Source organism: Ictidomys tridecemlineatus, chromosome 4 (genome assembly GCF_052094955.1).
Source record: "Ictidomys tridecemlineatus isolate mIctTri1 chromosome 4, mIctTri1.hap1, whole genome shotgun sequence".
In the NCBI taxonomy this organism is placed as follows: Eukaryota; Metazoa; Chordata; class Mammalia; order Rodentia; family Sciuridae; genus Ictidomys; species Ictidomys tridecemlineatus.
In genome coordinates this window covers 80,088,653-80,115,668 of record NC_135480.1, presented here as the reverse complement: position 1 = coordinate 80,115,668, position 27,016 = coordinate 80,088,653, and the positions used below count along the sequence as shown (strand labels likewise).

Sequence of the window (27,016 nt, the reverse complement as noted above, 5' to 3'; positions counted from 1 at the left end):
TTTTTATTAATTTCTTTTTATTTCTTTATTAATTTCAATGCTTCAAAATAGTGCTTATTTAAAAATAGCACAAATTTATACTCACATGTTACAGCTAAAACTGAAAATAAACAGCCCAAAATATTATTTGAAGTATGCTTAGTACTAAATTAAAGAACCTAAATTTGCACATTATTGGCATTAGCAAGAATGGAGAGTTGATTTTCTAGGTAATGATTATTATAGAAGAATATCAAAGGCAACCATATAATCAGTAATTGAATATAATTTTATATTTCATGAAGGGCATTAGTCACTTAAAGCAGTAGCCTTATTGAAAATCAAAGTATGCTCACATAAATATTGTATTTTGATGCTGTTTCTTTTCCTTTCTCTTACTGCAAATAACCAACAAACTGCTTCCATATGGCAATCAGAACAAGGGAAGAATCATGGCTAACCATTTTGTTGCTAACTAATGTTTGTGAAAGGCAAATTGCAAACTTCTGAGTATGGTTTAACTTCATGAAAAAGATGAAGGGCTTACTTTGTTTACCTTGTTCCATGAAAAAAAAATTATACTCTGATTTCTGGAATGGATTTTTAAAATTCAATACAAAGATTCAACCATAAGCATTTCTTTCTTTCTTTTTTGGTACCAGGGTTAAACCCAGGAGTGCTTAACCACTGAGCCATATCCCCAGCCCTTTGTATTTTTTATTTTGAGACAGGGTTTTGTTAAGTTGCTCAAAGGCCTCTGTAAGTTGCTGAGACTGGCTTTGAACTTGCGATCCTCCTACCTCAGCTTCCCAAGTCATTGGGATTACAGACATGTGCTACCATGCCTGGTTTTAACCATCAACATTTCTAAACTGATTTTGCTAATGCCTAGAAATAATCTATTTAGCAGTTTTAAGACTTAATTTGAAAAAATGAACATTATACAAATGTAAGTTAATGTTATTAGTAGGAATAATCATGATTCCTAATCATATTTATATTTGAGATATAAACATGATAGACTTTGCTTGATATTATAGAATTTTAAAAAAATGCGGTTGGCTCAATAAATTTATGTGAGCATTAAAAAAAAAAAGACCATCTCAAATGTATCTCTGTTCCCAATAATCTCTCTCAGCTATATACCTGTGAAATAATATAGAATACAGTGTCATTTCAAAGACAAAAAAAAAAAAAGATTTTAAGTGATGAGATAATTTCTATTGGATTTTATATTAGTAATGAGTTAATTAATTAACTTATTTATTTTTGTTAAGCATAAGATGATTTAATCTCGTCCAACTGAATGGGTCTCTCTTGGTTGATCAATGCGATAGAGAAACTCTGCAGGTAAGAAGTATCCAAGATATTCCACTATATCTGGAGTCGTGTCATAATGATAGTGTCCACCTTCTCCATGATGACTAAAAAAATGAGTGTGTTCCAGTCGCAAATCAAATCCCTAGGGCAACAGAAAAGTTAGTATATACTCAAATTATTTTGATGAGAATTTGTTTAATGAGTGAGGATAAATTTTTAAATTTATATTACAAAGTTTTTATTTACTTATTTATGTATTTATTTTTTGTAGTGCCAAGGAAACCCAGGACCTCCTGCATGCTGGGCAAGTGCTCTATCACCAAGCTATATACCTAGCTCATGTTTTTTTGTTGTTTTGTTTTTTCTTTCTAATTTTGTGGTAGTGACACTCTACCACTCAGCTACACCCCCAGCCCTTTTTATTTTTTTATTTTGAGACAAGGTCTCATTAAATTGTTGAGTCTCATCTTGAATTTGTGTTCCTCCTCCCTTTGTCTCTCAAGGTGCTTGGACTGTAGTTTTTTCTGTTTTTGAGATGGGGTCTTGCTGTGTTGCTCAGGCTGACCTTAAACTCATGATCCCCCACCTTAGCCTCCTGAGTTTCTGGAATTATAGGCATGTGCCACAATACCCAGACCTGTTTTTATATTTTAGATAGGCATTACATTCACATGATTTCAAATCAAAGCATGCAAAAGGATATATTCAATTAAATGTGTCTTCTTCTCTCTTATCCTCACTGGTTATTTCCTTTCCTTACAGGCAAAAAATGGAAACAGTTCCATGTGTATCCTTCCAGAAATATTTACTTTTACTTTTTTCACTCAAATTGTAGCTCTCTGTGTACCTTTCTGCTATTGCTTTTTTCACTTAACTATAATATAGCTTTGACATAATGTCTATCAGACCATAAGAGCTTCCTTATTCTTTTGTTACTTTTCAACTGACATTTACATTATTTCCAAATCTTGTGCTATTATAACAATGTTGTTATTAATAACCTTTTAATTAACCATTTTACACAGCATATATTTAAAGATTAAATCCTATATATGTAATCATATTGGATCAAAATATATGACCAATCAGTATTTTTATAGATACTTGGCTTTGAATCAGTCTATATTAATTTTTTCCAGTGTGTAGTATTAGAACACCAAAGAACATGATAGGAGACCTATATCTTAGTTGTGATTCTTGCTATTCTATTTAATAGCAAGACTTTAGGTGCTATTAAAACACCTTTGCGAGGCATGGTGGTGTACACCTACAATATCAGTGACTTGGGAGGCTGAGACAGGAGGATTGCAAGTTGGAGGCCAGCCTCAATAACTTAGTGATGCCCTAGGCAACTTCGTGAGACCCTGCCTCAAAATAAAAAGGGCTGGGATGTGGCTCAGTGTTTAAGCGCCCCTGGGTTCCATCCCTGGTAAAATCCTGCTCTGGCTAACATAGGGTGGTAAGTCACCTTCGCCCTTAATTTTCAAGATAATTTTATAGACAACCTGTTTCTTAGATAACAAGAACCCAAAAGGTACATAAGTCTAAAGGAATATTCTAAAATTCAAGCATTATAATTGTAATGTTAAAGATAGACAAGGACTTACTGGGTCTCTGGAAATAAAAACTGGAAGACAAACCAAAGGAGCATTCATCTCATAAAAATGCAACCATTTATTCACTTCTTCATCAGAGTTCAATGGGCAGGAAGAAAATTCTGCAGGCTACAATAAAAGATCATTAAACAGGTAAACATATTGAATATTATTTAGAATTTAAAAATTTAAAAACATGACTTCATTAAGTTAAAATTTTTAAGCCTTCTTATAATTCCATTGCTTTTGGCATCAGTTAAATAAAATACTCTAGTTTTCCAAAGGGTAACCAGTTGTACAAACTAAAATTTAGGAATGAATAAAGGTAAAAAAAGGATGAGAGTTGACCATTGACTATTTTTTTATTATTTGTTCTTTTTAGGTATACATGATAATAGAGTGTATTTTGACACATTATACATAGAATATAACTTATCCTAATTAAGATCCTGTTCTCATGGTTGAACGTGATATGGAATTTCACTGGTCATGTATTCATATATGAACATAGGAAAATTATGTCTGATTTATTCTACTGTCTTTTCTAATCCCATGCCCCCTCCTTTCTCTTCATTCCTCATTGTTTAATCCAATGGACTTTTATCCCCCCACCCTCATTGTGTGTTAGGATTCATATGTCAGAGAGAACATCTGGCCTTTGGTATTTGAGGACTGGCTTATTTCACTTAGCATTTAGTATCTTTTTTTGTTGTTGTTAAAATCAGGGATCAAACCCATAGACTTGCACATTCTAGACAAGTTATGTAAGTGCTCTATCTATCACTGAGCCACACCTTCAACCTCCTAGTTTTATTTTTCAGTTTTCCTGAGTATATATTTCCTTTCTTTCTCTTTCTTTCTTTCTTTCCTTTCCCTTCCTCCCTCCCTCCCTCCCTCCCTTCCTTCCTTCCTTCCCATTCTTTCTTTCTTTCTTTCTTTTTTTTTTTTGTGTGTGTGTGGTGCTGGGTGGGGATTGAGATTGATCCCAACAAGTACTCTATCACTGAGCTATAACCCCAGCCCCACCATCCTAATCTTAAATGCCATGATTATTAAGTAACAAGGGGTGAGGAAAGCAAGACACTAAAATTGGGTAGTAGCATCAAAAAAGAATAAAATACTTTGAAATAAACTTAACCAAGAAGGTAAAAGACTTGTATACTGAAAACTACAAATTTTTGCTGAATTAAAGAAGATTCCAATAATAGAAAGGCATCCTGTGTTTAGGAATTGGATACTTAGAAGAAATCAATACTAGCCTGGTTCAGTGATACACGTGCATGCCTGTAATATTGCACCTACTTTGGAGCCACAGGCAGGAATATGGCAAATTCAAGGCCACCCTACACAACATAAGCAAGACTGTTTCCAAAAAAAAAAAAAAAAAAAACCATTTTTAAAAAACAATCTTGAAAAAAAATTAGAGATCTCACATTCTTGGTTTCAAAAGTTACTCCAAGTTGCATATGGTGGCACCCACCTGTAGTCCCAGCAACTCTGGAGGCTGGGGCAGGAAGATTGAAAGTTTAAGACCAGCCCCTGCTTTTTAGCAAGACTGTCTCAAAATAAAATAAAGAAGGGTTGGAAGCATGGCTCAGTGACAGAGGGACTTTAGGTTCAATTTCCAATACTACAAACAAGCAAACTACAAAGCCTCAATAATCAAAACTGCATTACTTCATAAAGACAGACAGCCAGATCAACGGACTAGAGAGGCCAGAAATAAATCCTTGAATATAGGGTCAAATGATTTAACAAGGATGCCAATAATATTCAATGACAAAACAACAGTCTTTTCAACAAATGTTGCTGGGAAAACTACATATCCACATGTAAAAGAATGAAGTTGGTGGCGCATGCCTGTAATCCCAGTGGCTTGGGAGGCTGAGACAGCAGGATTGAGAGTTCAAAGCCAGCCTTAGGAACCTAGCAAAGCCCGAAGCAACTCAGTGAGACCCTGTTTCTAAATAAAATAAATTTTTTTTTCTTTTAATTGTGGGGAAATGGCTCAGTGGAAAAGTACCCCTGGGTTCAATCCCTGGTACAAAAAAAAGAATGAAGTTTGACACTTACCTTATACCAGATATAAAAATTAATTCAAATGGATCAAAGATCTGAATGTAAGAGCTAAAACTTTTAGGAGAAAACAGTGGAAAATTTCATGACATTGGGTTTTGTCATGATTTCTTAGCTGTGACACCAAAAGTATAGTCAACAACAGCAAAATAAATAGCTAAGTGTAGTTGTGTATGCCTGTAATCCCAGCAACTAAGGAGGTTGAAATAGCAGTATTTCAATTTTAAGACCAGCCTAGGCAATTTTGCAAGACTCTGTTTCAAAAAAAAAAATTTTTTTTTTTTTTAAAGATCTGGGATGTCACTCAGTGGTAGAGCATCCCTGAGTTTAAATCCCCAGTACCTCAAAAAGAAGAAAAAAAAAACCTCGATCTTACAAACAGGCACATTGAAAAAAAAGTTCCAATACAGTAATGTGAAAAAAGAACTCTACCTCATCATTATTTAGTATTATGACTTACAGTATTGTCATTTAAACTTTTAAGTAATATACTCACAACAAAAGGATTTGTTTAGGGTGTATTTAAAGGTAGAATTCCCAATGCATTTAAAAATTCTGAGATATTAATTTAAGCATGTGCACATATATATATCCATACATATGAGTATATATACATAGGCCCTTACCATAATGTGAGCCTTTACTTTTCCCTTCTGAACTATAAAAGTACCTCCCATCCCTACAGGCTTGTCTCCATATTGTTTTTCCAGAGTTTGTCTCATACAAGTCACAAAGTTAAGTTGCCCAGTTCTTCGTTTGGCTTTTACCTCAATGACCTATAGAAGATATAAATATACATTATATTGGATAAGCTGTAAAATTTTATTTAATTACTAAATATAACATGGTATAACTTAATACCATCAAGCAATATTCTGTTTGTTTAGTATATCCAAATGTAAGCTGAGGTGTCTCAATCCCCTGAGTCTTCATCAACCATATGTATATTATACACACACACACACACACACACACACACACACACACATATATAGTCCTGTATATACACACATACATTATTATATATAACTTTAATAAATAAATAAGTTAATAATAATAATAATATAAATAAATTCATATTTTCTTAAGTGCTACACTGAACTGTAGAGACTCTTAACATATATGTCAAGGGGATAAAAGGCTGAGAATTCCCTAGCTTGAAGGGTTTAACCTCTGGTAAATGGGGTAAAGGAAAAATGATTAAATTTTCTCACTTCCTGTAAAATACTGGACTTTGTTTTCTCTATTAGGTATTTTTACTTCACTACCTCATTTCTCAAAGTAATTGGGGTGGCTATATCTTACAAAATCTGAGAGTCCTCACAAATACCAACACTGAAATCATTTTTTTTTGTGCACTAATCAAAAGAAAATATGAAGTGAGGGGCTGGGATTGTGGCTCAGTGGTAGAGCGCTTGTCTAGCATGTGTGAGGCACTGGGTTAGATTCTCAGCACCACATATAAATAAAGTAATAAATAAAATAAAGGGCCATCGACAATTTAAAAAATATTAGAAAAGAAAATATGAAGTGAGACATTAATCATCCTTATCCTTCTTTCGCTCTAATGTTTTGCTACCCCCATTTCTATCTAACACAACATGTTACCAGTCAGGAATAAGCGAATTTCCTATTTAACACCTGTAAGTAGATATTATTTATTTAGCCACAAAGTTCATATAAATGACTCACTTCCCAAATTAGTTAGAAAAAGGTATTGCCTATTAAATATTTATTAACATTGATTTTAGATAAGACTTTTACTCTGCCTATACTATTCTGAATCTTTCATAACTGGGTTAAATAAAGACCTTTGACTGTAGTACCTCTGATTTTCTTAGAAAAACCATATTTAGGGCAATAAAAATTCTAATTTTTAGATATCTGAGAACATTTAAAGACTTCTGTGTTTTTATAGACAAAATCACCTTGCCAGGTTGGCCCTCGCTGGCAAAAAGATTAGCCAGTAATGCACATCCAAAATCATGGTGTTTCTGGCTGTATTTCTGTAATAGGCATCCTCCATCTGCAGGGTTAATATGAGCAAAGTAACTTCCATTCACAGGAGGGTTGTTTTCACTTTCTGTTTGAATAACTGGCATAAACTGAAAAAAAAAATTAGTCAATCTTAGTATCTCTGTGCAGAGAGGGTATCTTGAGTCATGTAACAACATATTTTACCTCAGACTTTAAGACATTCATTTCAAATTTTAATGAGAATACATGATTAGTCTCAAGAAAACACACACACACACACACACACACACACACACACAAAAGAAAGAAACATACTTCTCCAAAATGTGGGGATATGAAGCATCTAATTTTAAATACAAAATACTAGAAAAGATACTTTATAAAATGTCTACAATATTTGTTATATTGTTGATATAAATTGGAATATTCTCTTGAAAATGTTCAACTTAAAATTTTAAATCTTTTTTCTATCTTAAATACTGGAACTTGTATGACTACTAAGAGTCACATCTATTATGGACAGATGAAAGAAGTCATTTAGTCTTGTAGTCAGGATATATGAAGTAATAGTGATATTTTAAGATTACACAAACAAGTATTATATATTATATATTACTGGTATATATCACCTATACTAAGTAATAATATATTATAATATTAATAGTATTAATAGTGATTAACATTATTCAGCATAAATGACATACACTAGTAATAGCTATTAACTTTGATAAATAACCATCATACTATTTTAATAGTTTCCTACTATTTGTAAAGAGGTGACTACATCATGAAATATTCCACTCTTCTAATCCAAAACTGCCTTTATATCAAAAGCAAAGATTTATAGAGAAGCATGGAATCCTATAATATATAATGATAAAAATCTAGGGCTGGGGTTGTAGCTCAGTAGTTGAGTGCTTGCCTTGCATGCATGAGGCACTGGGTTCAATCCTCAGCACCCATAAATAAATTGAATCAAACAAAGATATTGTGTCTGTCTACAACCAAAAAAATGTTTAAAAATATACAATGATAAAAATTTTTTACATTTCAAGGCCTTCAGCAGGATACCTTTGGACTGTGGATTCATCTGAGGTTTAACCTAGTCCCTAAGAGAAACTGAAACTAAAGATTAGTGTTTCTTTATAGCTAGATCAATTAGAACATGTGATATTGTCCAAATCCATATCAAGTAGTGCCAATATGGAGAGAGATGATATCTACCACCCACAACACTCAGAAAGTGGGCTTTTTTGGTAGGGAATTAAATGGAAAAGAAAAACCAAAAATCAAATCAATAAAATAAAATAATTATATATAAGCTTACTTCAGAATTGAACCCAAGAGTCTGAAATGGGCCTGCCCCTGCTCCAAGAATAAAGGCTCCAGGCAAGTTGATTTCTTTTGCAATTATATTCAGATCATAAACCTAAAAAGAAGAAGAAAATTATTTAAATCTTAACTTATAAAAATTTCCTGGTTTATTTTTTATTACTGAGTCCATTAGTATTTCTATCCCTGCCACATTGATCAACAGGTCTTCTGATAATAAATAGGAATCAACCAAGTTCTACAACCTTCATATGAATATGAAGAGTAAAATACACTTACTTTCTTTTTGTTTACAAGAGGAATTAAGTAAGGCACACCTCCTACTTCTGCAATTCTAGTTTTCCCACAGATGCCTAAAAAACACAAGCCATCTTAAAAATAGGCAAATATAATTTACATATAAAATGATGGAAGTCATCAAATTATTAAGAATAAATAATTTCTTCAGTCTCATAGTTTTGCAAATAGCAGGTTTAGAAGATGTAAGTAGCTAGTACTCCTGTTCTATTTTAAGTACCTGTGTCTCCAATACCATCATGACTAAGTATGGCTTGATAGAGGTGACAGCATAAAGGCAACTGAAAATTGATGATAGGGTGAGGGCTAGAATTGGAGTCAAGTTTGGATTGGGTGAGGTTTCTCAAATTAGTCTTAAATCTTTAAAACTATTTTTTAGTGGCTGTTTGATTTCTTGTCTTTTTCTTTTTATTTATGGTTAAAATCTTTTTTAAATTTAAAACATTTTTCTCTGGTAGAATGTATGTTCTTTAGGTCCATATTAGAAGATCCTCTTATAAATTACTTATTCCCAAGATTGTTTTACTCATGATAAGTAATTAAAGATAACTTTAGATGCTAGATATTTTCTACTTAGATTTTTTTTTCTTTTCTGGTGCTGAGGATTGAACCCAAGGCCTTATGCCTACTTAGAACACACTCTACCAATGAACTACACCCCAGTCTTCCTACATTTTTAATTATCATCAAAGTACAAGGCTGTGGATTCATCTGAGGTTTAACCTAGTCACTCAGGCAGTGATGGCCAAACTATGAAATATGTAGACACAATTTAGGAGAAGGCACTTTTCTTTTAAGTGTAGGGTAGAAAATAAACTACCTTTTGTTTGAGAAAAAGTGGTCTTGACAGTTTCCTGCTCACATATTACATAGTAAAGTAGATATGATTGCTCTATTTCTTCAGCTATGCAGAGGGGTAGATGTAGAATTTTATAGGTCCCTTTTGTAGTTGGGGATATAGGAAATGTTTTTCATGAATAAGCAGAGCTTATGAATAGATAAGACTCTACACATAAGTGATAGTGAAGCTGAAGCCTAAAGGAACAATTAGGTGACTCTATTTATAGTCCAGGGAAAAGACAAATAATAGCTCAAAACGGTGACTGTAGAGATGGAGAAAAGGAAAATATAGAAAGAAGAAAGGAAATAAGCATCTATAGTGCAGTAATGAGTTAAATTTTAGATGTGTTGACTTGTCCTTAATATATATAGGAGGATATGTTCTACTGGCAATAGAAATACTGATCTGTAGATATCTGGGTGGAACAGATTTCGTTGTATCTAGTCGGTAATTAAAACCACAAGTGAGTACACACACACACACCAAAAAAAAAAAAAAAAAAAACCTCAAGAGAGAGTACACAAAATAAGATGATAAGAAACAATTCTGGAAAATATCAATACTTAAGAGCCTGCTATAAAGAGAAAGGAGCTAGGAAAAAATAAGGAAGGAGGTAGGAACCAAGGAAGAAGAGAAAAAATGTTGAGCAAAAGATGCCAGACACAACAAGAGAAACCAGAGAGAGAGGAGAGATCACTAAAGGGAAAATGTCAGGCAGTGATGGCCAAACTATGAAATATGTAGAGATGAAGTAATACTCATAAACGAACCAAGGCTATTAGTGACCTGAGTGAGACCAATTCACATAGAAAATGTCTAACCATGTTTAAGATCTCTCTCTCTCTCTCTCTCTCTCTCTCTCTCTCTCTCTCTCTCACACACACACACACACACACACACACACCCCTGGCTTCCAGTACTATCATTTCCTGACTCTCATATGATTGATCAGAAGTTTTTTTCAGGTATAGCCTTTGGAAGACACAATTAAGATTAACCGTTTTTTTCTCCCCTGTATTCTTCTATGTTTTCTGATTTTTATTTTATTTTAATTAATTAACTAGTAAGGAGAATATATCACTCCTTCCTATAGAAGAAATATGGCTATCCAAAAGTATTGTGAATGATTTCACAGTGCTAAGAGAAATTGCCATTTGGAAACAAACCTGCTGGAGTTTACAGTTCTAGTTAAAGACTGCTTAAGGTGAAAAGACCCAACAAGAACATTCAACTAAAGTCCCCTTATGTTCATGTATCTGAGGCTGAGATAAATTAAATGGTTTACTCAGGTTAATTAAATTCTTATGTGGTAGAGACAGAACTAGAGTTCAGGAATTCTATGGCAAACTATTTTTTAACAAAGATATCAATTTCATAGTAAAACAACACTGTATTATCTCCAAATTCCTCATATAGTAGGTTATATTAGGAGAAGCTTAGATTTCCAAAGCATACAGACCTGCATTCAAATCTTGATTATGATTCACACAGAGTTTACTCTCTCTCAACCTCAGTTTTCACATCTACTGGACCTAGTACTTGTACCAAACATTAAATAAGCCTTTTAAGATTATTTCTGGTCCTGAATAAATAAATAAAAACAAAAATTAAAGTAAGTTTCCCTAACAGTAATTTGAACAAAACTCTCATGTGTTACCAATATTCTAGCCTATTGTATATTATATAACCAAGGAAGTTACAAAAATTACAAAATACAATCTTTTTCCACAAGGTTACAAAATGAAATTTCACCAACACCAAAAAACAAGAGCACAAAAATTACGCACAATTTAGCCTAAAAGCTATGAAAATATCCTTTATTCATAGATAAAAATAACACTGGTTTCAAATAATGATTACAAGTAAAAACCAGAAGCATATTGCAAAAACTGCTTACCTTTTACAGGAAAGGTAAATGGTTCCTTAGTCAAATCAGGGCAATCAACTACAGACACTTGGACATCAGCAAAGTTATCTTTTAGTCCTTTCTGCATAACTAATAAAGAGAAGAAAAAGGGTTATTTAACATTAGGAAAAAATTTGACCATCATATATCAAATTTTCCTTCAAATTTTCTGCATCACACTCCTAACCTAAACTTGTGTAATAAAAAAAGAGTGCAGAAATGGTCTTCTATTTTTATTTTTTCAGGTCCTAGGGATTGAAACCTGGGCCTCAGGCATGCTAAGCACAGGCTCTACCACTGGGCTATACCATCAACCAAGAAATAGTCTTACGTATGAACTTGGACTTTGACATAATCCGAAGTTATAATATAAGACACAAACATAATCTTATCCACGGTGATTATGAACTTCTGAAGATAAAAAGACTACACTCAGGTGAGGACCACCTTTCTTTAAGGGAGATTCCAAAAACTTATTAAAGTGTAAATATTTAAACTCTTTAAAAAGTAGGCAATCACATGCAACACAAGGAAGACTACAGACAAAATGTTGAGCAAAAGAAGCCACACACAATAAGAGTAAAGACTGTATGATTTAACTTTATGTATTTCAAATAGGCAACTGATCCACGGTGATAAAAGTCAAAACAGTGGTTACCTCTCAGGATAAAGACATTGGGAAGCTCCATGAAGGAGTCTTTTGGGATATGAAAAACATATTAGATTTTGATTTGGACAGCAGTTACATGTAAACATTAAATAAGCTATACCTCAAGATAAGTGCACTTTCTTGTAGATATGTCATAGTACAAATGTAAACAGAATAGGTGTCACAGTTATAAATCCAAAGAGCAATGTACTTTTTTTTTTTTTTTCAGTACCAGGGATTGAACTCGGGGACACTCGACCACTGAACAGTGCCCTAGCCCTATTTTGTATTTTATTTAGACAGGGTCTCACTGAGTTGCTTAGCACTTTGCCTTTGGTGAGGCTGGCTTTGTACTCGCAATTCTCTTTTGAGCTGCTGGGATTACAGGTGTGCACCATCGCATTGGGAGCAATGTATTTTTAAGGATCAAAATGAAATACTGCAATTAAGGACTCCTCTGAAATTAAAGCAAGTTTCTAATATATTTTTCTGCCTCTGTATTTCCTCAAACTGAGAGTAAAAGCTGGAGAGCTGTGCTCCCTGGCCTGGGGGATGCTAAGGAAGCTATGAGTGGAGATTGCCTCCCTGTCCTGGCCTGACACCCCTAACATGTTCTCTGTCTCACAGGATAACTAAATCTGTTACACATGTATATTTTTTTTTTGCCTTTTGTTACCTCTTTTCTCTCTCTTGTTTTTAATACTGGATGGGGATCAAACCCAGGGGTGCTTTACTGTTTATATTCCTAACCCTTTTTATTTTCTACTTTGAGACAGGATTTAGCTAAATTGCCAGGGCTGGCCTAAAATTTGTAATACTCCTGCCTCAGCTCCCAAACTGCTGGAATTGTAGGCATGTGCCTCAGTGCCTGACCCATCTTTTTTCTTTTAAAAGCATTTCCGGATCCCAACATTGCCAACTTAGTTAGGTCCTAAACATCTTAGTGAAACCCTGTCTCAAAATAAAAATTAAAAAGGGCTGGAGATATGTCTCAGTGATTAAGTGCCCCTGGGTTCAATCCCCAAAACTAAAACTAAAAAAAAAAAAAAAAAAAAGTTTTGTAAAGATAGAAATTTGAAACCAAGTTTCTTTTATCTCCATTTAAAGCTGACTTTGAATAAAACCTATTTCCTACAATTTGAATCCAAATATTTGTGCAACACAAGGAGCAGCAGAACCTAGCCTCTAACTAAGGTATTTTGGCCAAGTATGGTGTAATCCTGTTAACTTGGGAAGCTGAGGCAGGAGGATCACAAATTTCAAGATAGCCTCAGAAATTCAGCAAAGCCCCAAGCAACTTAGCAAGACCCTATCTCAAAATAAAAAATAAAATGTGATGAGGATGTAGATTAGAGGTAAAATACTCCCTGGTTCAATATCCAGCACCACCCCCGCACTCAAAAATTATAACTGGTAAAAAGGTAATAAAGCGAAGTTGTACAACTCTGGACATAATATGTACTTAAATTTTGGGTTACTTTAGTCAGTTTCATCATGTGAAGTTGGTGTCATCAAGAATCTATAAATGGTGAGTTTAATTTTGTTAGGGGACATAATTTAAGAGTTTCTCAATAAAAACAGTACAGAATAGATATTGAAATGACAAATTCTGTATCAGAAGTACCATTTCAACAAGATAAACATTAGTAAGATACATATAAATCTTAGAATCTTTTTTCTCTTAAAATAGTTCTTAAAAATCCAAAGTTAATATTGTTTTTACCTTCAGCAAGTTCCTCTAGACTTGGCACATGAAAAGAAAACTCAGAATGAGCCATTTTCTTTCTTCTTTAGGTATAAGGTTGTACAATCAAAGCTCCTGTTGGCCACTTATCACAAGAGTTCACAGTGCACCAGATGTGAACAGTGCCTGCCGTTCTGAAAGTGAACATTAAGAGTTCAGTTATATAATGAGGGCAAAGGGCATTTAGGCTTTTCTGTCCTTACAGAAAGGAAACCACAGTTCTAGCATTTAATATTCCAAGTGAACAATGGGTAAGTGGCCTTTTTTAATACTGTTATTTTATTTTTTTTGCAGAGCTGGAAATTGAACTCAGGGCTTCATGCATGCTAGGCAAGAACTCTATGCTAAGACTGTCTATATTTTTAGCCCAATAGTTTTAAATAGTTGGCATTTAAAATAGACTAATAAGAGGAAACACCAATATAAGAAGATATATATGACTCGTTTTATTGGTCATCTATCTGGGTTGAACATGTAATTTTCTAATGGTTGGTCAAAGGAATATGGATCTTGAAACAAAAGGCACTTATTAAGGATTGTGAATAAGTGTCTAAATGGCTGTAGATAACAGTACTGGAGTCTATATAACAACGTAACATATATATGATATATAGCTAGCATATAAAATACACATATAAATATTTCCAGAATGTGTTTCTTACTCTATTTTGACATTTAAGCTAAAAGTTAAATTTCTTAGGCTATCATTTTTACAAAAGAAGATTTAAATCACTAGTAGAATGGAAACAGACGATTAGATTCTGAAATTTAAATTTTAGTTTGTTCAAAAATAAACACTTTCTTGGTAAGTAGTTTTCATGTTCAATGATTCTGATAACCTAGCTGATTATAATTTGATATTTTAAAATACATGCTTAGTATAATTTACAATAAATAGGTATACATTTACAGAGATTAGTATCTTACCTTAAATGTTCAAGTGATGATATGTGCAAGTAGAAGGAGATAAATAAAATGAAGGCAGAAAAGGAAAAAAAAAAAAAAGACGATGATGACAAAGTGGGTGGAGAATCCTACTCCAGACCAATCACAATAAGGATTAAGGACAAAACTCTTAAGCAAATTTCTACTTCTAAGAGCACTGCTGGAATTGTTTGTTTTATTCTTTTTCTTTTAGAATATTCTTCATTGCCATTTATTAGACAAATTTAAGGCCTGTTCACAAGGCTCTGAAGTTAAGGACAATACATTATTTCACTGGAAAGCTGTACTTCTCCTTTGTACCCTTTGCTACAAACTGACCCCTGTGTATTTTAGTTCTCAATAAACGGTTGGTCAAAAACCATGTCCTGTTAATAGAGCAGGACATGGTAGCACATGCCTATAAGCGATTCAGGAAGCTGAGGCAGAAGGATTTTAAGTTTGAGGCCAGCCTTGGCAACTTAGGGAGACCCTATCTCAAAATAAAAATAAAAAAGGGATGGGGATGTAGCTCCATGAAGAGTAACCTCGGTTCAATCCTCAGTACTGAAAAAAAAAAATTGTTAATAGATCATCTCATTAACTGGAATGTATCTGGTTTTAACATGCTTACTTAGCATATGAAAAGTCAGAATCATTTGAATTACTTTTCCAAGAATTTATTTTTAAAAATTTCCAAAGATTCATAGATTTCATAGAAACTAGCTGGTTATGTATATTTAACTTGGGAGATCTAGTTTTGATGATACTTCTAAACATATGCTCTATAAACATGCTATTGCATATATTTAAGACTTGAAATTTACTTTTTTTAAAAAAAAGAGATGGGGGGGCCTCACTTTGTTGCCCATACTGGCCTGGAACTTCTGGGCTCCAGTCATCCTCCCCCCTGAGTCTTCTGTAAAGCTGGGACTACAAGCTCCACCACTGTGCCTGGAGACATTTACTTTAGTACTTATCAAATACTAACTTTTACTGTCCTTTAGTTATTTAATATAATCCGATCTCCCAAGTTAAATATACATAACTGTTGACAAGAAGTTCTAATAATCATACTTAAAATCTTAAACCTGTTTTTGAGTTGAATAATCTATGATTATTTCAGAGTAAGATATTTTAATTTTTTCTTATTAAATAGATTGACAGATATTTTATGAAAAGAATTACTGTGTAGTCTTCACTGATTTCCTAAATTTTATCACACTCTATCAGGCAATTAGCATGCACTTATTTATAAACATCAAAATCTTGACAATGAATAGCATATTCATTTATAATGAGGATAATAAAAGCATTTTATTATTATCATTTTTAGATTTTGGTACCAGAGGTGATTTATCACTGAACCACATCCCCAGCCCTTTTTATTTTTCAATTTATAGACAGGGTCTTACTAAGTTGCTTAGGGCCTAAGTTGTTGAGGCTGCGTTGGTCCTGCCTCTGCCTCCCACATCGCTGGGATTATAGGTGTGCACCACCACGTCTGGCAATAAAAGCACTTTATATTCTTCTGCTTACAGTAGGAAAAAGGACTCAAGTTAAATCCAAATAAATAATCCTAACTTAATATCCTTTACTATCTCAAAAGATCTGTCATATTATTCCCCTACCGAATTAGAAACAGAAGTTTAACCCTGGGAAGCTACAGCCTGAATAACTTGTTTAAAAATATGGAACTTCTGGTAGGCGCAGAAAAGTACTGTGGTAGCAAGTGTACGTGAGTGGGATGTTAAGCGGGTGTACTAAGGGAATAATACTGGCTTTCAATACAAATGTTATACACTTGGAGTCAGATCAAAATATGAGCCTTTCCCAATATTTTAACACAGATGACATGTTTGAGGACAAAAGTAGACAATCTCATTTTAGCAAACGCAAGCTCACCGGAAACAAATCGTCCACTTCCTCGTTGTTCACATGTATTCAGTTCATTTGACCTCACAACTTATTTGCTAAAAATGTTCTTGGCTATTAAACTTACCAAAACTGTGGGCGAAGCCCACGGACCCAGGTGATCTCTCCTCGGTCGACCCCGCCTCCTCTGGTTGAGTGGGTAGGCTCCGCCCGCTTCAATTGCTCCACCCCTCGCGGGAGTCGGAAGTGCACCGACGCGTCTGTCTTCCCAGCACTCTCTTCGTCCCGAGAGCTAAGTAGTAACGCGAGAATTCAGCCCCACATTTAGGGAGCTCGCGAGAGAGGCGATTTCTTTTTCTTCCATATGGTTGGAGATGGTAAGCTGCTCATGTGTGCTGGAGTTCCCGGGCGGGGAAGCTTATGGGCGCGAACCGCCAGGGTTTCATGGCCCGAGTCTGTCGCGGCGTCCTGTTGCAGGCCTCGCATATGTGCCCCAAGGCCCCCATAGCGCGGCGCTTGTGGATGCAGCGGGGGGGCCTTGTAGATAAGTAGGGGAGAGGCGGGGGCTTTCCGGGCCTTGCCTGCGTGAAGGGCTGCAGGTGTAGTTTTCCCAGGACGCCGTGTTGCTGTGCATCTAGCCTCAGAAATCAGGCCTTGGGGTTGGATTGAGACCTACGTGAGCGCGATTATAGTGCCGGCGTAGTTTACCGAGTCAAAATATTGATGTTACCTCGTCTAGGCAAATCTTAGAGGGTGAAGTCACTATTGTGTGAATTAACCCTAGTGGACGCCATTTTTCTTGCCTGAGGTTGGGTGCTTCCTGGAGCTTCTCAGCCAGCGCAAGGTACCAAGTACAAGTTAGTTTCGTTATGTGTCTTATTTGGCCACGTAGCCTCCAAAAAATAATCCCACAATTGGAAGCGACAACTAAGTAGGGATGCTCTCTACATAGATTTTTAAAAGTGATTTTGGAGCTAGCTGTATTTCAGTAATATTTACAAAAAATTTGAGCTGGCGCATTAATGCTGTTAGAGAGCTGGGGCATTCCAAGAACTGAGGCAGCCAGAAGACCTACACTTCAAACTCCGACTGTTGCGATCAAGTCAAAGATTTCAGACATGTTTTCAGAATAACAGGCATCAGTTTATTGAAGGGATAGATAAACGGACCCCCAGAGGAGAGAGTTCTCAAGAGAGGAAAGGAAGGGACAGTGTTCCCAGAGAAGTTGTCCTACCCAGGTCCACCTCTCCACTTTACAGCAAGGTAACATCAGACTTTCAACTACCTATTGCCCTGACAATTCTAGGTTCCCTTGGCCCAAGCTGAGCAGTTCTAATTAGAACTGAAATCAATTTTTACAGGTTTATGGTTAAAAGGAATTATTGTAAGCCAATTTGGTTTGTGAAAATGGTCACAAAGTCTCTCCCTCCAGAACAACTTGGAATCCTCTTATCAATGATATTTCCTGCCTGCCTTTCCTTGCAGGTAACAGTTTTCTGAGGATTGTGAAATACTGTCCACTTAGGCCAGGCAAGGCTGCAGGTTAAATACTTTTGAGAAAAGGAAGCATGTGGGGGTCAGCACAGGAAAGTGGGCCCATTTTATAGAATCTTAATCTTACGTTCTCACCATCCTCATCTGTCTTTCCCCTAACAACATTATTGGAGGAAATGTTGATTTTTGAGTAGTTGATGTAATGACAGGATTTTGCATTTAGGAAAACTGTCACATGGATCTGTCTTATTTCACAAATTTGAGATTTTATACCTGAAATAGTTTACTGGTTTATCATTCTAGAACTTAATATCACGGCTTACATGTTTTAAAGTAAACTAGCTAATACAATGAAAAATCTAAGACGGGAGATGCAGTAAATAGACACATCTTACGTCTTTCTTACGTCTTATAAAAATTTTATTGCTTATTGTATACTATTAGAAAATGGTGACAAGGCAGTTTATGTGTGGTTTTTAGCTTGCTGAAAATTAGTTTTCATCAATTATAAGATAATATCAAAGACAGAATCAAAGATGACAATATGAATGCAGAGATGAACATGAAAAGAAAGGCAGAGTAAATGGAAATTTCAGGCTTAAGAATTTTAAGTTATATATTTGGCTATTGATTGTACATTAGTATTAGTAATTGGACATTAATTACCATGTAAAAACTGAAAGCACCTGTGAATGCAGTTTCTAGGTTTTTTTTAAAGAAATTGCTATGTTCCTAGAACTTAAAAAGCTTAGGAAGCTATTTTGCCTAAATTCACAGAGTTGCATGGTTCATGTAGAGTGACATGGCTTGACTGCTTATACTTTCTATATCTTGGCTGTGTAAGCCTTTATTGCTTAGGGAAGCTGCATCACATTTTCTGAATTTTCTTAATTTCAGAGAACAGTTTTAAGTCAAAACAGAAGTGATGGATAAATCAGGAATGGATTCCCTTGACTATCTGGTGTCTGATACAGCTGTGGAAGTTGAAAACCAAAGGTAAATGAACTTTCTGGGGAGAAGGGTAGTTTCAGTCAAAGTGTTTAGTGTTTGAATTACTAAGAAAGTATAAATCATTGTATATAATTGGTTAAGATAATTTCAGTAATTAGAAAAAAAGATGACACCTTCCAGGTTAATTGGATTATTGCAAGTACTTTGATTCAAAATCTATTATACTATAATATATTCTTGGCTTAGGAAGATGGTATTTTCTTGGTATCTCTTCCAGACTTGTCTAATATGCTTAGAGGAGACACTAGCAGCAAATCAGACAACTTTTCTTGGTTATACAATAGCAGAATCCATGTTGATATAATTGTGCAAGCATGCATTTATGTCTTATTCTAGTTAAGAATCTCATTCCTATGGACTTATGATTATGGGATTCACTGTTTTCATATATGTATCTGGGAAAATTATGTCAGATTCATTCCACTGTCTTTCCTTTGCCTATCCCCACCTCCTTTCCCTGTCTAATCTATTGTATTCTACCCCTCACTATTCCCCACCTCCATATTATGGGTTAGCTTACACATATCAAAGAATATTTGGCCTTTGGTTTTGGGGACTGACTGACTTCACTTAGCATGTTAGTCTTCAGACTCATCTATTCGAAGGCAAATGTCATTAAGTCATTCTTTATTGCTGAATAATACTCCTTTGTATATATTTGCCACATTTTCTTTATTCACTCCTTAGATAACATTTCTTTTTTAAAAGTACTATGGCCATTTTAGATATGGTTGTCAGGACCTGAGACTAGCTGGTACTGCACCTTTCTGAAAATATTTAGGTATTCTGAGAATGTTTTTCTGAGTTGATCCTAGAAGAAAAGCACATGTGTGATTGAGTATTAAGAGTAATTAGCATTATAACAGAATTTTTTCATTTTCCTAGTGACTCCTCATCTGGTAGCAGCTTATTTAAAACCCAGTGTGTTACTTCCCCACCTAAAAGAAGGCAAAGAAACCCCACTAGAAAATTTGTTCATTCACCTGAAAGTGTTACAGATTCATCAAGTGATTCATCTATAGAACCAAAACCATTGACTTTAAAAGCTATTTTTGAAAGATTTAAGAAAAAGAAACGAAGAAAGAGGAAGAGAAAGTACAAGCCAAAATTAAGAACAAAGGAAAAGCCAGAAGGAAGAAGAAAAACCAAGAGGTCACAAATAGATAAGAAACAAATTAAAAACAAAGGATCTAGACTCCCATTTTTACAATCTGAGAATGAAAGAAAACCATTACCTTGGAGAAAAATTTTAGCCTTTGAGGTAAGTTAGTATTTTGTATGTAATTGGTACACAAAAATAAAATGTCTGAAATGACCTAGCCATTTATAGAATTGTCTTAAGATATACCTGGACCAGTTTTCAGGTCCTTCGCAGTTTTCAGGATACTATTCTATATTTACTTCCACATAAAATATACTCCATCATAAAGGACAAACTTCACTAGTGTTTCTAGGTATACTCTTCCTGGCATATTTCTTCTGTAAATTTAAGAATCTGAATAATGGCAGGCCAAATCTGCTTGATATAAAATCCCCAATTTTTGCATTAATACAAGTTGGACTGGTATCTCCAAAATGTAGTAGACATTAAAGGTTAGCTGTTTCTGATGGAATTCCTTTATGAATAATCTAATACTTAGCAGTATATTTGACAATTGAATGCTGAATGAATGCATGATTAATATAAAGTGTCTTGCTGGAACCTATAATTATTTGAGAGGATTGATTTTTTTGTAATCTTTTGTTTAAGAATATTACAATAAACATTTGGTAAATTTGGTTCAGAAGTCCAGAATGGTTAGGATTCAAGTGTGTGAGTGAGGGTATGATTAATTGTTTTGAATATAAGTATCTGACTTTTTCATGAAGTAAGACACCTTAATTTTGAAAGACTAAGACAAAAATGTGTGTTTAATAGCAAGCTGTTGCAAGAGGATTTTTTAACTACATTGAAAAATTGAAGTATGAACACCACCTTAAGGAATCCTTGAAGCAAATGAATGTTAGTGAAGATTTGGAAAAAGAAGATCTTGATAGTCGTAGATACAAATATTTGGATGATGATGGATCAATTTCTCCTATTGAAGACTCTGTGTAAGTGGAATCATGTAAAATAACTTTGGGCATAGATTATATATAACTTAAGAGATACCCATGAGTTGATGGTAGGACTGCAGATTGGTACAGCAACTTGGAAAGCACTATTGGAGATTCCCTAAGTCTAGGAAATGACTACCATATGACACAGCTATACCACCTCTTGTTATTTATGTAAATGAATCAGCATATTGTACTTAATTGTCATACCCATGCTTATTACAGCATAGTGCCCCATAGTCAAGTAATGGAACCAGCATAGGTGTCATTCAGCAGATGAATGAAGAAATATGGTATATATACACAGTGGAGTTTACTTCGTCACAAAGAATGAAATTTGGATAGAAGTGGAGAACAGGTTAATTTTTTATTATGCTTTGGGGTTTTACCAAATTGTTGGGCTTTAGGGCTCTCCTGTCTGAACTCCCCAACTCTGGATTTATAGGCATGTGCCAACTCACTCAGCTACCATTAATACATAGATAACCATCAAAACATAGACATATAGTAGGTTAATTAGGATATTTTAGCTGAACTCGGCACACAAAACATCCACTATTAAAACAAGACGTGACTAGTATTACTGTTTGAATTATGTCAGCAGAATATATAACTAATTAGAATATTTTATCATTAAGTTGTGCCTTTTTAAAGTATTTTATTTATTAATTTATATATAATGCTAAGAATAAAACCCAGTGCTGAATACACATTAGGCAAGTGCTTTTACCTCGAGACATAACTCTACCTCCATTAACTTATGCATTTTAATATTACAGAGCAGATGAGGAGACAGCACATCTTGAACATGAATGTGATATCAAGTTGGTAGTAAGTGATTTATTTTTATCCTGTCGTGAGGAATGCTGAAGTTAGTATAGGAGGAATATTATGTCCAATAATTTCGGCAGGAAATAATAATTTAATTTATATAATTGATAATGAGAAAATGGGCTCTTCAATTTTTTTGGTCTTTGTGGGGGGTTAGATCAAGGAACTTTTGCATGCTAAATGAGTGATCTACCATTGCATTCCATGCCTATCTTTAATTTTATGAACGTTTTAATGTGTGGTGTTAGGCTATTAAAAGAAAAAAGATGCTAATTTAGATTTTTAAAATCTAGATGTAGTTTAGTTTATTTCAAGTAACCTAGTCTTTAAACATTTGTAATTGCTTTTAGTTATTGTTTAATATTCTTTTTAATGCAGGAGGATAGTTGTTTTATAGTAAGTTCTGACTTCCCAAAGAAGACGAACATATATCTAGAGCATGAGAATAATAATAAAGAAACTGCTTTTTCTAAAAAGTGAGCTTCTAATGCCAAAAATATTGGACAGAATACAGAGTGCCCTTAAAGGAGATGAAGTCAAAGCAGGTAAATAATATACAGAAAAAATGACTTTTCATAGGAAGAAATGACTAAAGAAGTTTAATGTGCATAAATGTGAAAGCCTCGTGTTGAAATTCTAATGAAGAACTTCCCAAAGAGAAAATAACAAGCAACTTGTGAATAACTTTGTAAAACAAATGTAAAGAATAACTTTAGTAAGATTTTAATCCTAAATAGAAAGATAAAACCAAATATTCAATTTCCTTAGATTTTCTAAAACATTTCTTACTGACAAATACCAAAGTGGCGTTTTTTTTCCCCTTCTTTTCCTCTGTGGAGATCGAAACAAGTGGTGTTCTACCACTGAGCTACATCTCTAATTCTTAAAAAATTTAATAAGACTGGGTGGGGATTCAGAGCCTGGCCTCAAATCTCAGCCTCTTTTTTGTCACTGGGATGTGTGCCACTGTGGTCTGCTTTCAACTTCCATTTTTCTTTCTATTGTAATCAACATTGTGCAGCTAGCTATTCTATTAAAATACACTGCATTGTACAGTAGCACTTGTGTGTGTTTTTGTTAAACTTTTGGACAAAGACTTGTGGACAAGTGCAAAAAATAAATCCTCTTTTGCAACCCAGAACTCATTGTTCAGTATGAGTTTTGATACATACAAGCAGGTATACTATCTACTATAGCCTAAAATGATGTGATTTGATAAATGAAAAGGTTCTAAAATGAGAATCTCAGCTTTGTTGATTGCATGTTCCAATTTTCATATTGGGATTCAAGTAAAGGGCTTTTTTTTTTTTGAAGGCTGTCTTCAGAAAATGATGCATTGGTTTGAAGATATTTTAACTGGTGTAAGTATATTAGATTAATTCATTTTAATGAGATACTTGTGGCTTTATTTAATTTTGAATTATGACATTGACTGCCAGAAAACAATCTTGGATTCAAATATTTTATAGTGCTGAAGTACTAGTTTCATTTTACTTGAAAGTTTTCTTGGGAAGTCTTAAAACATGGTTTCTCAATTCAAGTATACCTAAGAATCATTAAATTCATTAGACTGGTCTATTTAAGATGAAAAACATGTTAAGAACCAAACTTCTGCCAGGCACATGTCTGTAATCCCAGTGGCTCTAGAGGCTGAAACAGGAGGATTCCAAGTTCAGAGTTCGCTTCAGCAATAGCAAGGTACTAAGCAATTCAGTGAGACCCTGTCACTAAATTAAAAAATACAACATAGGGCTGGGGGATGTTTAGTGCTCCTGAGTCAAATCCTCTGGTACTCCCCCCAATCCCCCCTCAAAAAAACCTACTATAATTTATACTTAATCCTAAAAGTCACCTACTTGATGGTACTTTTGGCTCCTACATAGCTTGGTACAAATCCTTGCCATGGGACTATAAAATTATTGCATTTGAGGTAATGGATAGATAATGGGAATTCTAGGACTTGCACATGGTAGACAAGTGGCTGTACTCCTAAGCTATACCCTACCACTCTTGAAATTAGTTCTTTTTCGTGATGACAATGAAAGTAGCTTTTTTTTTTTTTTTTTTCATTTTTAACTATAGTTCTATTGTGCATCAGAAATTCTTGTTAATCATTGTTTTCCTCTGGAGTCTTCCATTTATTTATCTAAACACTGGTTGAGGTCTATCCCGATGGGGCTTCTCTTGTAGCCACTCGTCGTTGGAAACGCCTCATAGAGTAATTCTGTGGTTTTGCTTTCCTCATAGGACTGTTTGTTAGGCCTGTGGGAAGTAACTACAAGACAATTAAAAAATATGAAAGACCTAATTTTTCTTTTTATCTTAGATATTGGCATATTCCACATTTGCAGTACTGAGTGTGATAATAGGTAAGTTTTTGTAGGATTCTCAGTATAATCCTTTGGAATGCCATTACAGTTCAAATGATGAATTTAACTGTTCAACTGCTGAATGACACAGATATGAACTAAAACTTTATTCTGACAGAGCTGAATTAATATATGTGTCTGCACATGAAACTTCCCTTATGTTTTGGTTTTTATATTAGAATATTTATAGTGTCCCTCACTAAATTTTTCATTTGGTAATTTCTCTATAGGAGTGAATATGATTTGAACTTGGTGATTTTTATGTTAGAGAAGTAAGTGAAATTTTTACTAATTTATTAAGGACTTGAAGATTTAGGCATTCTAACATTACATGAAGTATTTCCTAACTTCCTCCTTTGTATTAACTTCCTCCTTTGTATTACATGACAGCTCTACATGATTTATTCTAACACCATGTTTGCCTGGATTTGTTGATTCAATAGGAAATGAAAGGCATTCTGACAAAGGCTTTGACAATTTGAGCAAGTGACATTGACATTTCTAGTGTGGGAATGGGACTCATGGCCTTATATCCTACGCAGTATTTAGAGAGGCTGGATCATTTTAAGAGTTTTTTTGTCTTCATACATACGTGTACTTTTTTTGCGTTACAATTCTTATTACACATATATACCAGGTCATTAGAGTTTTTAAAGGTAGTTTCCTCATCACATTTCTTGGCAGCAGCACGACAGACTTGGGAATAGAGGGAACAGTTTAGTCTCCGCACTGCATGGTATCTGCACTCAGCAGTTTCTTCCTGCTGGCGTGTTCAAAGGACAGTGCAATAGAAATTCAGTATCTGGCATCGTTGGTTTTCTTGGCTTTGTGCATGTTAAACCTGGTATTTCTATTGATACAGCATTTTTATAGGTACTTGTTAGTTCATTTTAATAGTCTTAAATGGTGAATAATGCTTTTCTTTTTGTAAGGTGTCAACACTTGAGAACCAAGCAGATCCATCTATATCACAAAGTATAAGGCTTTGTTGATCTTGCTTCCGGCTGTTTGTTTTCTCCTATTTGGTAAGCAGAAAAGAAACTTCATACAGATATAGAAGCCCTTTTGCATAGTGTTTGGGTAAGCTTGAGAGGAATATTTATAAAGCCTCATTCTAGATGAGAATGGGCACTGTTGATCAGTGTTCAGAATTGGTCAATGTGGCTAAATTGACACAGGTTATGCTTCCATCACAGTATCTATCTTGCAGTGGTGACAATGAGACCTGTAACATTTTGCTTAAGTTCATAAGTGAAAATATTGAAAAATGTTAAAAATGATAAGAAATGATTCATGAAATTGTACAATTCAATTCCTAGGATCCTAAAGTCAAATTAGTTGAAGAAACTTAAGTCCTGAATAACGTAGGTAAGATTTTTACTTGTTACTTTTTACTTGTTACAAAAAGGCAGTCTAATAATCATATTGCACCCAAATCAGATTTTTCAGTATTTAAGAGGAAAAGGTATCACTGTGCTCAACACTGATTAGCTATGTTATGATGATGGGCAATATGTTCAACTGCTCTGAATGGGCTGAATGAAAATAGCCTCTCTGAACATCCAAATTTAAAATATACTATGTATTTTCCAAAATGGTTGTCTTTATAATGGTTAGTGATCAGGGCATTTTGGGTTCTCTAAATGATTGGATGAAATGATGACCACATTTTAAATATAATTTTTTTACAGGTGGAGAATTGTGAAATCATCTGGCAAGTAACCTTTTTTTTTAATTTATAATGTATTTTCCATGGTATAATGGTCATTACCAAGGCTTTTTGAATACAGTTTCTTATTTGCTGTGGACATGACCATAAAATAATTCCCTCTAGGTTTTCTATCTGCTACTTTGCTAGCATTCAACCCATTGGGAACATTCAATATACTTTTTTTTTGTCTATGTTGCCTAGACTTTTAAAACATTCAGATTCTCACACACACTGTTTACACCAGTTTGGTGATATGGCTCCAGAACTCATTCTTGATTGCTCTAATTCTCTATATCCTTATTATATTATAGGGCTCTTGAAACAAACAGATAAGCATCAGATCGTCTAAAAAGGTATGTGTGTGTACTTGAGACCTATATATAACACAATGGTCATTTCAAAGAGGGCTTTTGGGGCTGTGAAACCAGGAGCCCTTAACGCAGTGACCACAGATTGATGTTCTCCACAGGACCCCATAGTCACTCAGTAGTGCTGTATATTCCTGAGGAGATAACATTTATTTACCAACTTGTGATCATGATGATTGATAGATGTGGGAATGTTTAACCAACAATGTCTATGCTCTTTTTTAGGGTATTCTTGGAATGGACAACAAAGGAATCACAATGGAAATTCCTTAAATAAAAATTTATTGACTTAAAATTACACACTTTTAAAAGAAAAACACCATTCTAAAGAAGAGTCAGCCTGTATTTTTGGCTCGAAGTTTCTCTAGTGTTTTCTGTGGAGAGAATAAATAAAAAATAAGCAGCAGCAGTTCCTATTGTGATATGCGCTAAATGTAAGAAGGGAGGAGGCTTGTTTACCTTATGAAATTCTTTTGCCCTTTCTCTGTTCTGGGCATAAGCTTCTTGTTTTGCTTTCTCTACCTTTTGTTGTTTCACTTCAGCTAATTGATTATATAGTCTGAAAGTAATTTAATTTATATGGAATTAAATACAATATTGAAGAAGAATGAGCTACTAAAAAT

The 27,016-nt window shown here is 34.4% G+C and overlaps 3 protein-coding genes, 1 long non-coding RNA gene and 8 other non-coding genes across 28 annotated transcripts in view; 10 read left to right on the top strand and 2 right to left on the bottom strand.

Annotated features, from left to right (window-relative positions):
* Positions 1-16,748, bottom strand: Bkgd (beta-keto-L-gulonate decarboxylase). 2 transcript variants are annotated; one of them, XM_040285110.2, is made up of 8 exons: positions 16,640-16,748; positions 11,315-11,413; positions 8,559-8,632; positions 8,275-8,376; positions 6,899-7,075; positions 5,597-5,746; positions 2,907-3,023; positions 1-1,441 (listed from the first exon to the last, which is right to left on the bottom strand). In XM_040285110.2, the coding sequence occupies exons 2-8, from the start codon at positions 11,409-11,411 to the stop codon at positions 1,268-1,270; spliced, it is 891 nt and encodes a 296-aa protein (XP_040141044.2). In that variant the 5' UTR covers positions 11,412-11,413; positions 16,640-16,748; the 3' UTR covers positions 1-1,267. The 2 variants fall into 2 exon arrangements, with proteins under 2 accessions (XP_040141044.2, XP_077903003.1); XM_078046877.1 differs by lacking the exon at positions 16,640-16,748 and adding an exon at positions 13,696-13,839.
* Positions 2,914-12,454, top strand: LOC144377163 (uncharacterized). Its single transcript, XR_013437831.1, has 3 exons — positions 2,914-3,047; positions 11,569-11,759; positions 12,202-12,454. It is a non-coding gene; the product is annotated as an uncharacterized LOC144377163 (long non-coding RNA).
* Taf1d (TATA-box binding protein associated factor, RNA polymerase I subunit D) lies at positions 13,832-26,802 on the top strand. 9 transcript variants are annotated; one of them, XM_021734484.3, is made up of 14 exons: positions 17,378-17,775; positions 18,904-19,002; positions 19,903-20,278; positions 20,936-21,111; positions 21,894-21,945; positions 22,324-22,490; positions 23,260-23,306; positions 24,272-24,314; positions 24,545-24,586; positions 25,247-25,339; positions 25,634-25,682; positions 26,006-26,028; positions 26,337-26,378; positions 26,619-26,802. In XM_021734484.3, exons 2-6 carry the CDS (start codon positions 18,932-18,934, stop codon positions 22,423-22,425), a joined length of 777 nt encoding a protein of 258 aa, XP_021590159.2. In that variant the 5' UTR covers positions 17,378-17,775; positions 18,904-18,931; the 3' UTR covers positions 22,426-22,490; positions 23,260-23,306; positions 24,272-24,314; positions 24,545-24,586; positions 25,247-25,339; positions 25,634-25,682; positions 26,006-26,028; positions 26,337-26,378; positions 26,619-26,802. The 9 variants fall into 9 exon arrangements, with proteins under 9 accessions (XP_040141046.2, XP_021590155.2, XP_021590154.2 ...); XM_021734485.3 differs by lacking the exon at positions 24,545-24,586; XM_040285113.2 differs by having other exon boundaries at positions 24,545-25,339.
* Positions 23,003-23,130, top strand: LOC120890186 (small nucleolar RNA SNORA40). The gene has a single exon (XR_005734430.1). It is a non-coding gene; the product is annotated as a small nucleolar RNA SNORA40 (small nucleolar RNA).
* LOC120890177 (small nucleolar RNA SNORA18) lies at positions 24,102-24,233 on the top strand. Its single transcript, XR_005734423.1, has one exon. It is a non-coding gene; the product is annotated as a small nucleolar RNA SNORA18 (small nucleolar RNA).
* LOC120890200 (small nucleolar RNA SNORD5) lies at positions 24,363-24,434 on the top strand. The gene has a single exon (XR_005734442.1). It is a non-coding gene; the product is annotated as a small nucleolar RNA SNORD5 (small nucleolar RNA).
* On the top strand, positions 25,040-25,178 carry LOC120890163 (small nucleolar RNA SNORA8). The gene has a single exon (XR_005734411.1). It is a non-coding gene; the product is annotated as a small nucleolar RNA SNORA8 (small nucleolar RNA).
* On the top strand, positions 25,420-25,550 carry LOC120890172 (small nucleolar RNA SNORA1). The gene has a single exon (XR_005734419.1). It is a non-coding gene; the product is annotated as a small nucleolar RNA SNORA1 (small nucleolar RNA).
* LOC120890162 (small nucleolar RNA Z40) lies at positions 25,806-25,878 on the top strand. The gene has a single exon (XR_005734410.1). It is a non-coding gene; the product is annotated as a small nucleolar RNA Z40 (small nucleolar RNA).
* On the top strand, positions 26,076-26,195 carry LOC120890176 (small nucleolar RNA SNORA32). The gene has a single exon (XR_005734422.1). It is a non-coding gene; the product is annotated as a small nucleolar RNA SNORA32 (small nucleolar RNA).
* LOC120890167 (small nucleolar RNA SNORA25) lies at positions 26,415-26,543 on the top strand. The gene has a single exon (XR_005734415.1). It is a non-coding gene; the product is annotated as a small nucleolar RNA SNORA25 (small nucleolar RNA).
* Cep295 (centrosomal protein 295) overlaps positions 26,659-27,016 on the bottom strand; it is a 54,308-nt gene continuing 53,950 nt past the window's right edge. For 6 of the 8 annotated variants that reach the window (XM_078046869.1, XM_078046871.1, XM_021734472.3 and 3 more), the window contains one exon: positions 26,659-26,952. In XM_078046869.1, coding sequence (XP_077902995.1) covers positions 26,718-26,952 — 235 coding nt within the window. In that variant the 3' untranslated portion in view covers positions 26,659-26,717. The remainder of the gene's footprint in view (positions 26,953-27,016) is intronic. The other 2 variants (XM_078046870.1, XM_013363710.4) reach the window with 1 other exon arrangement.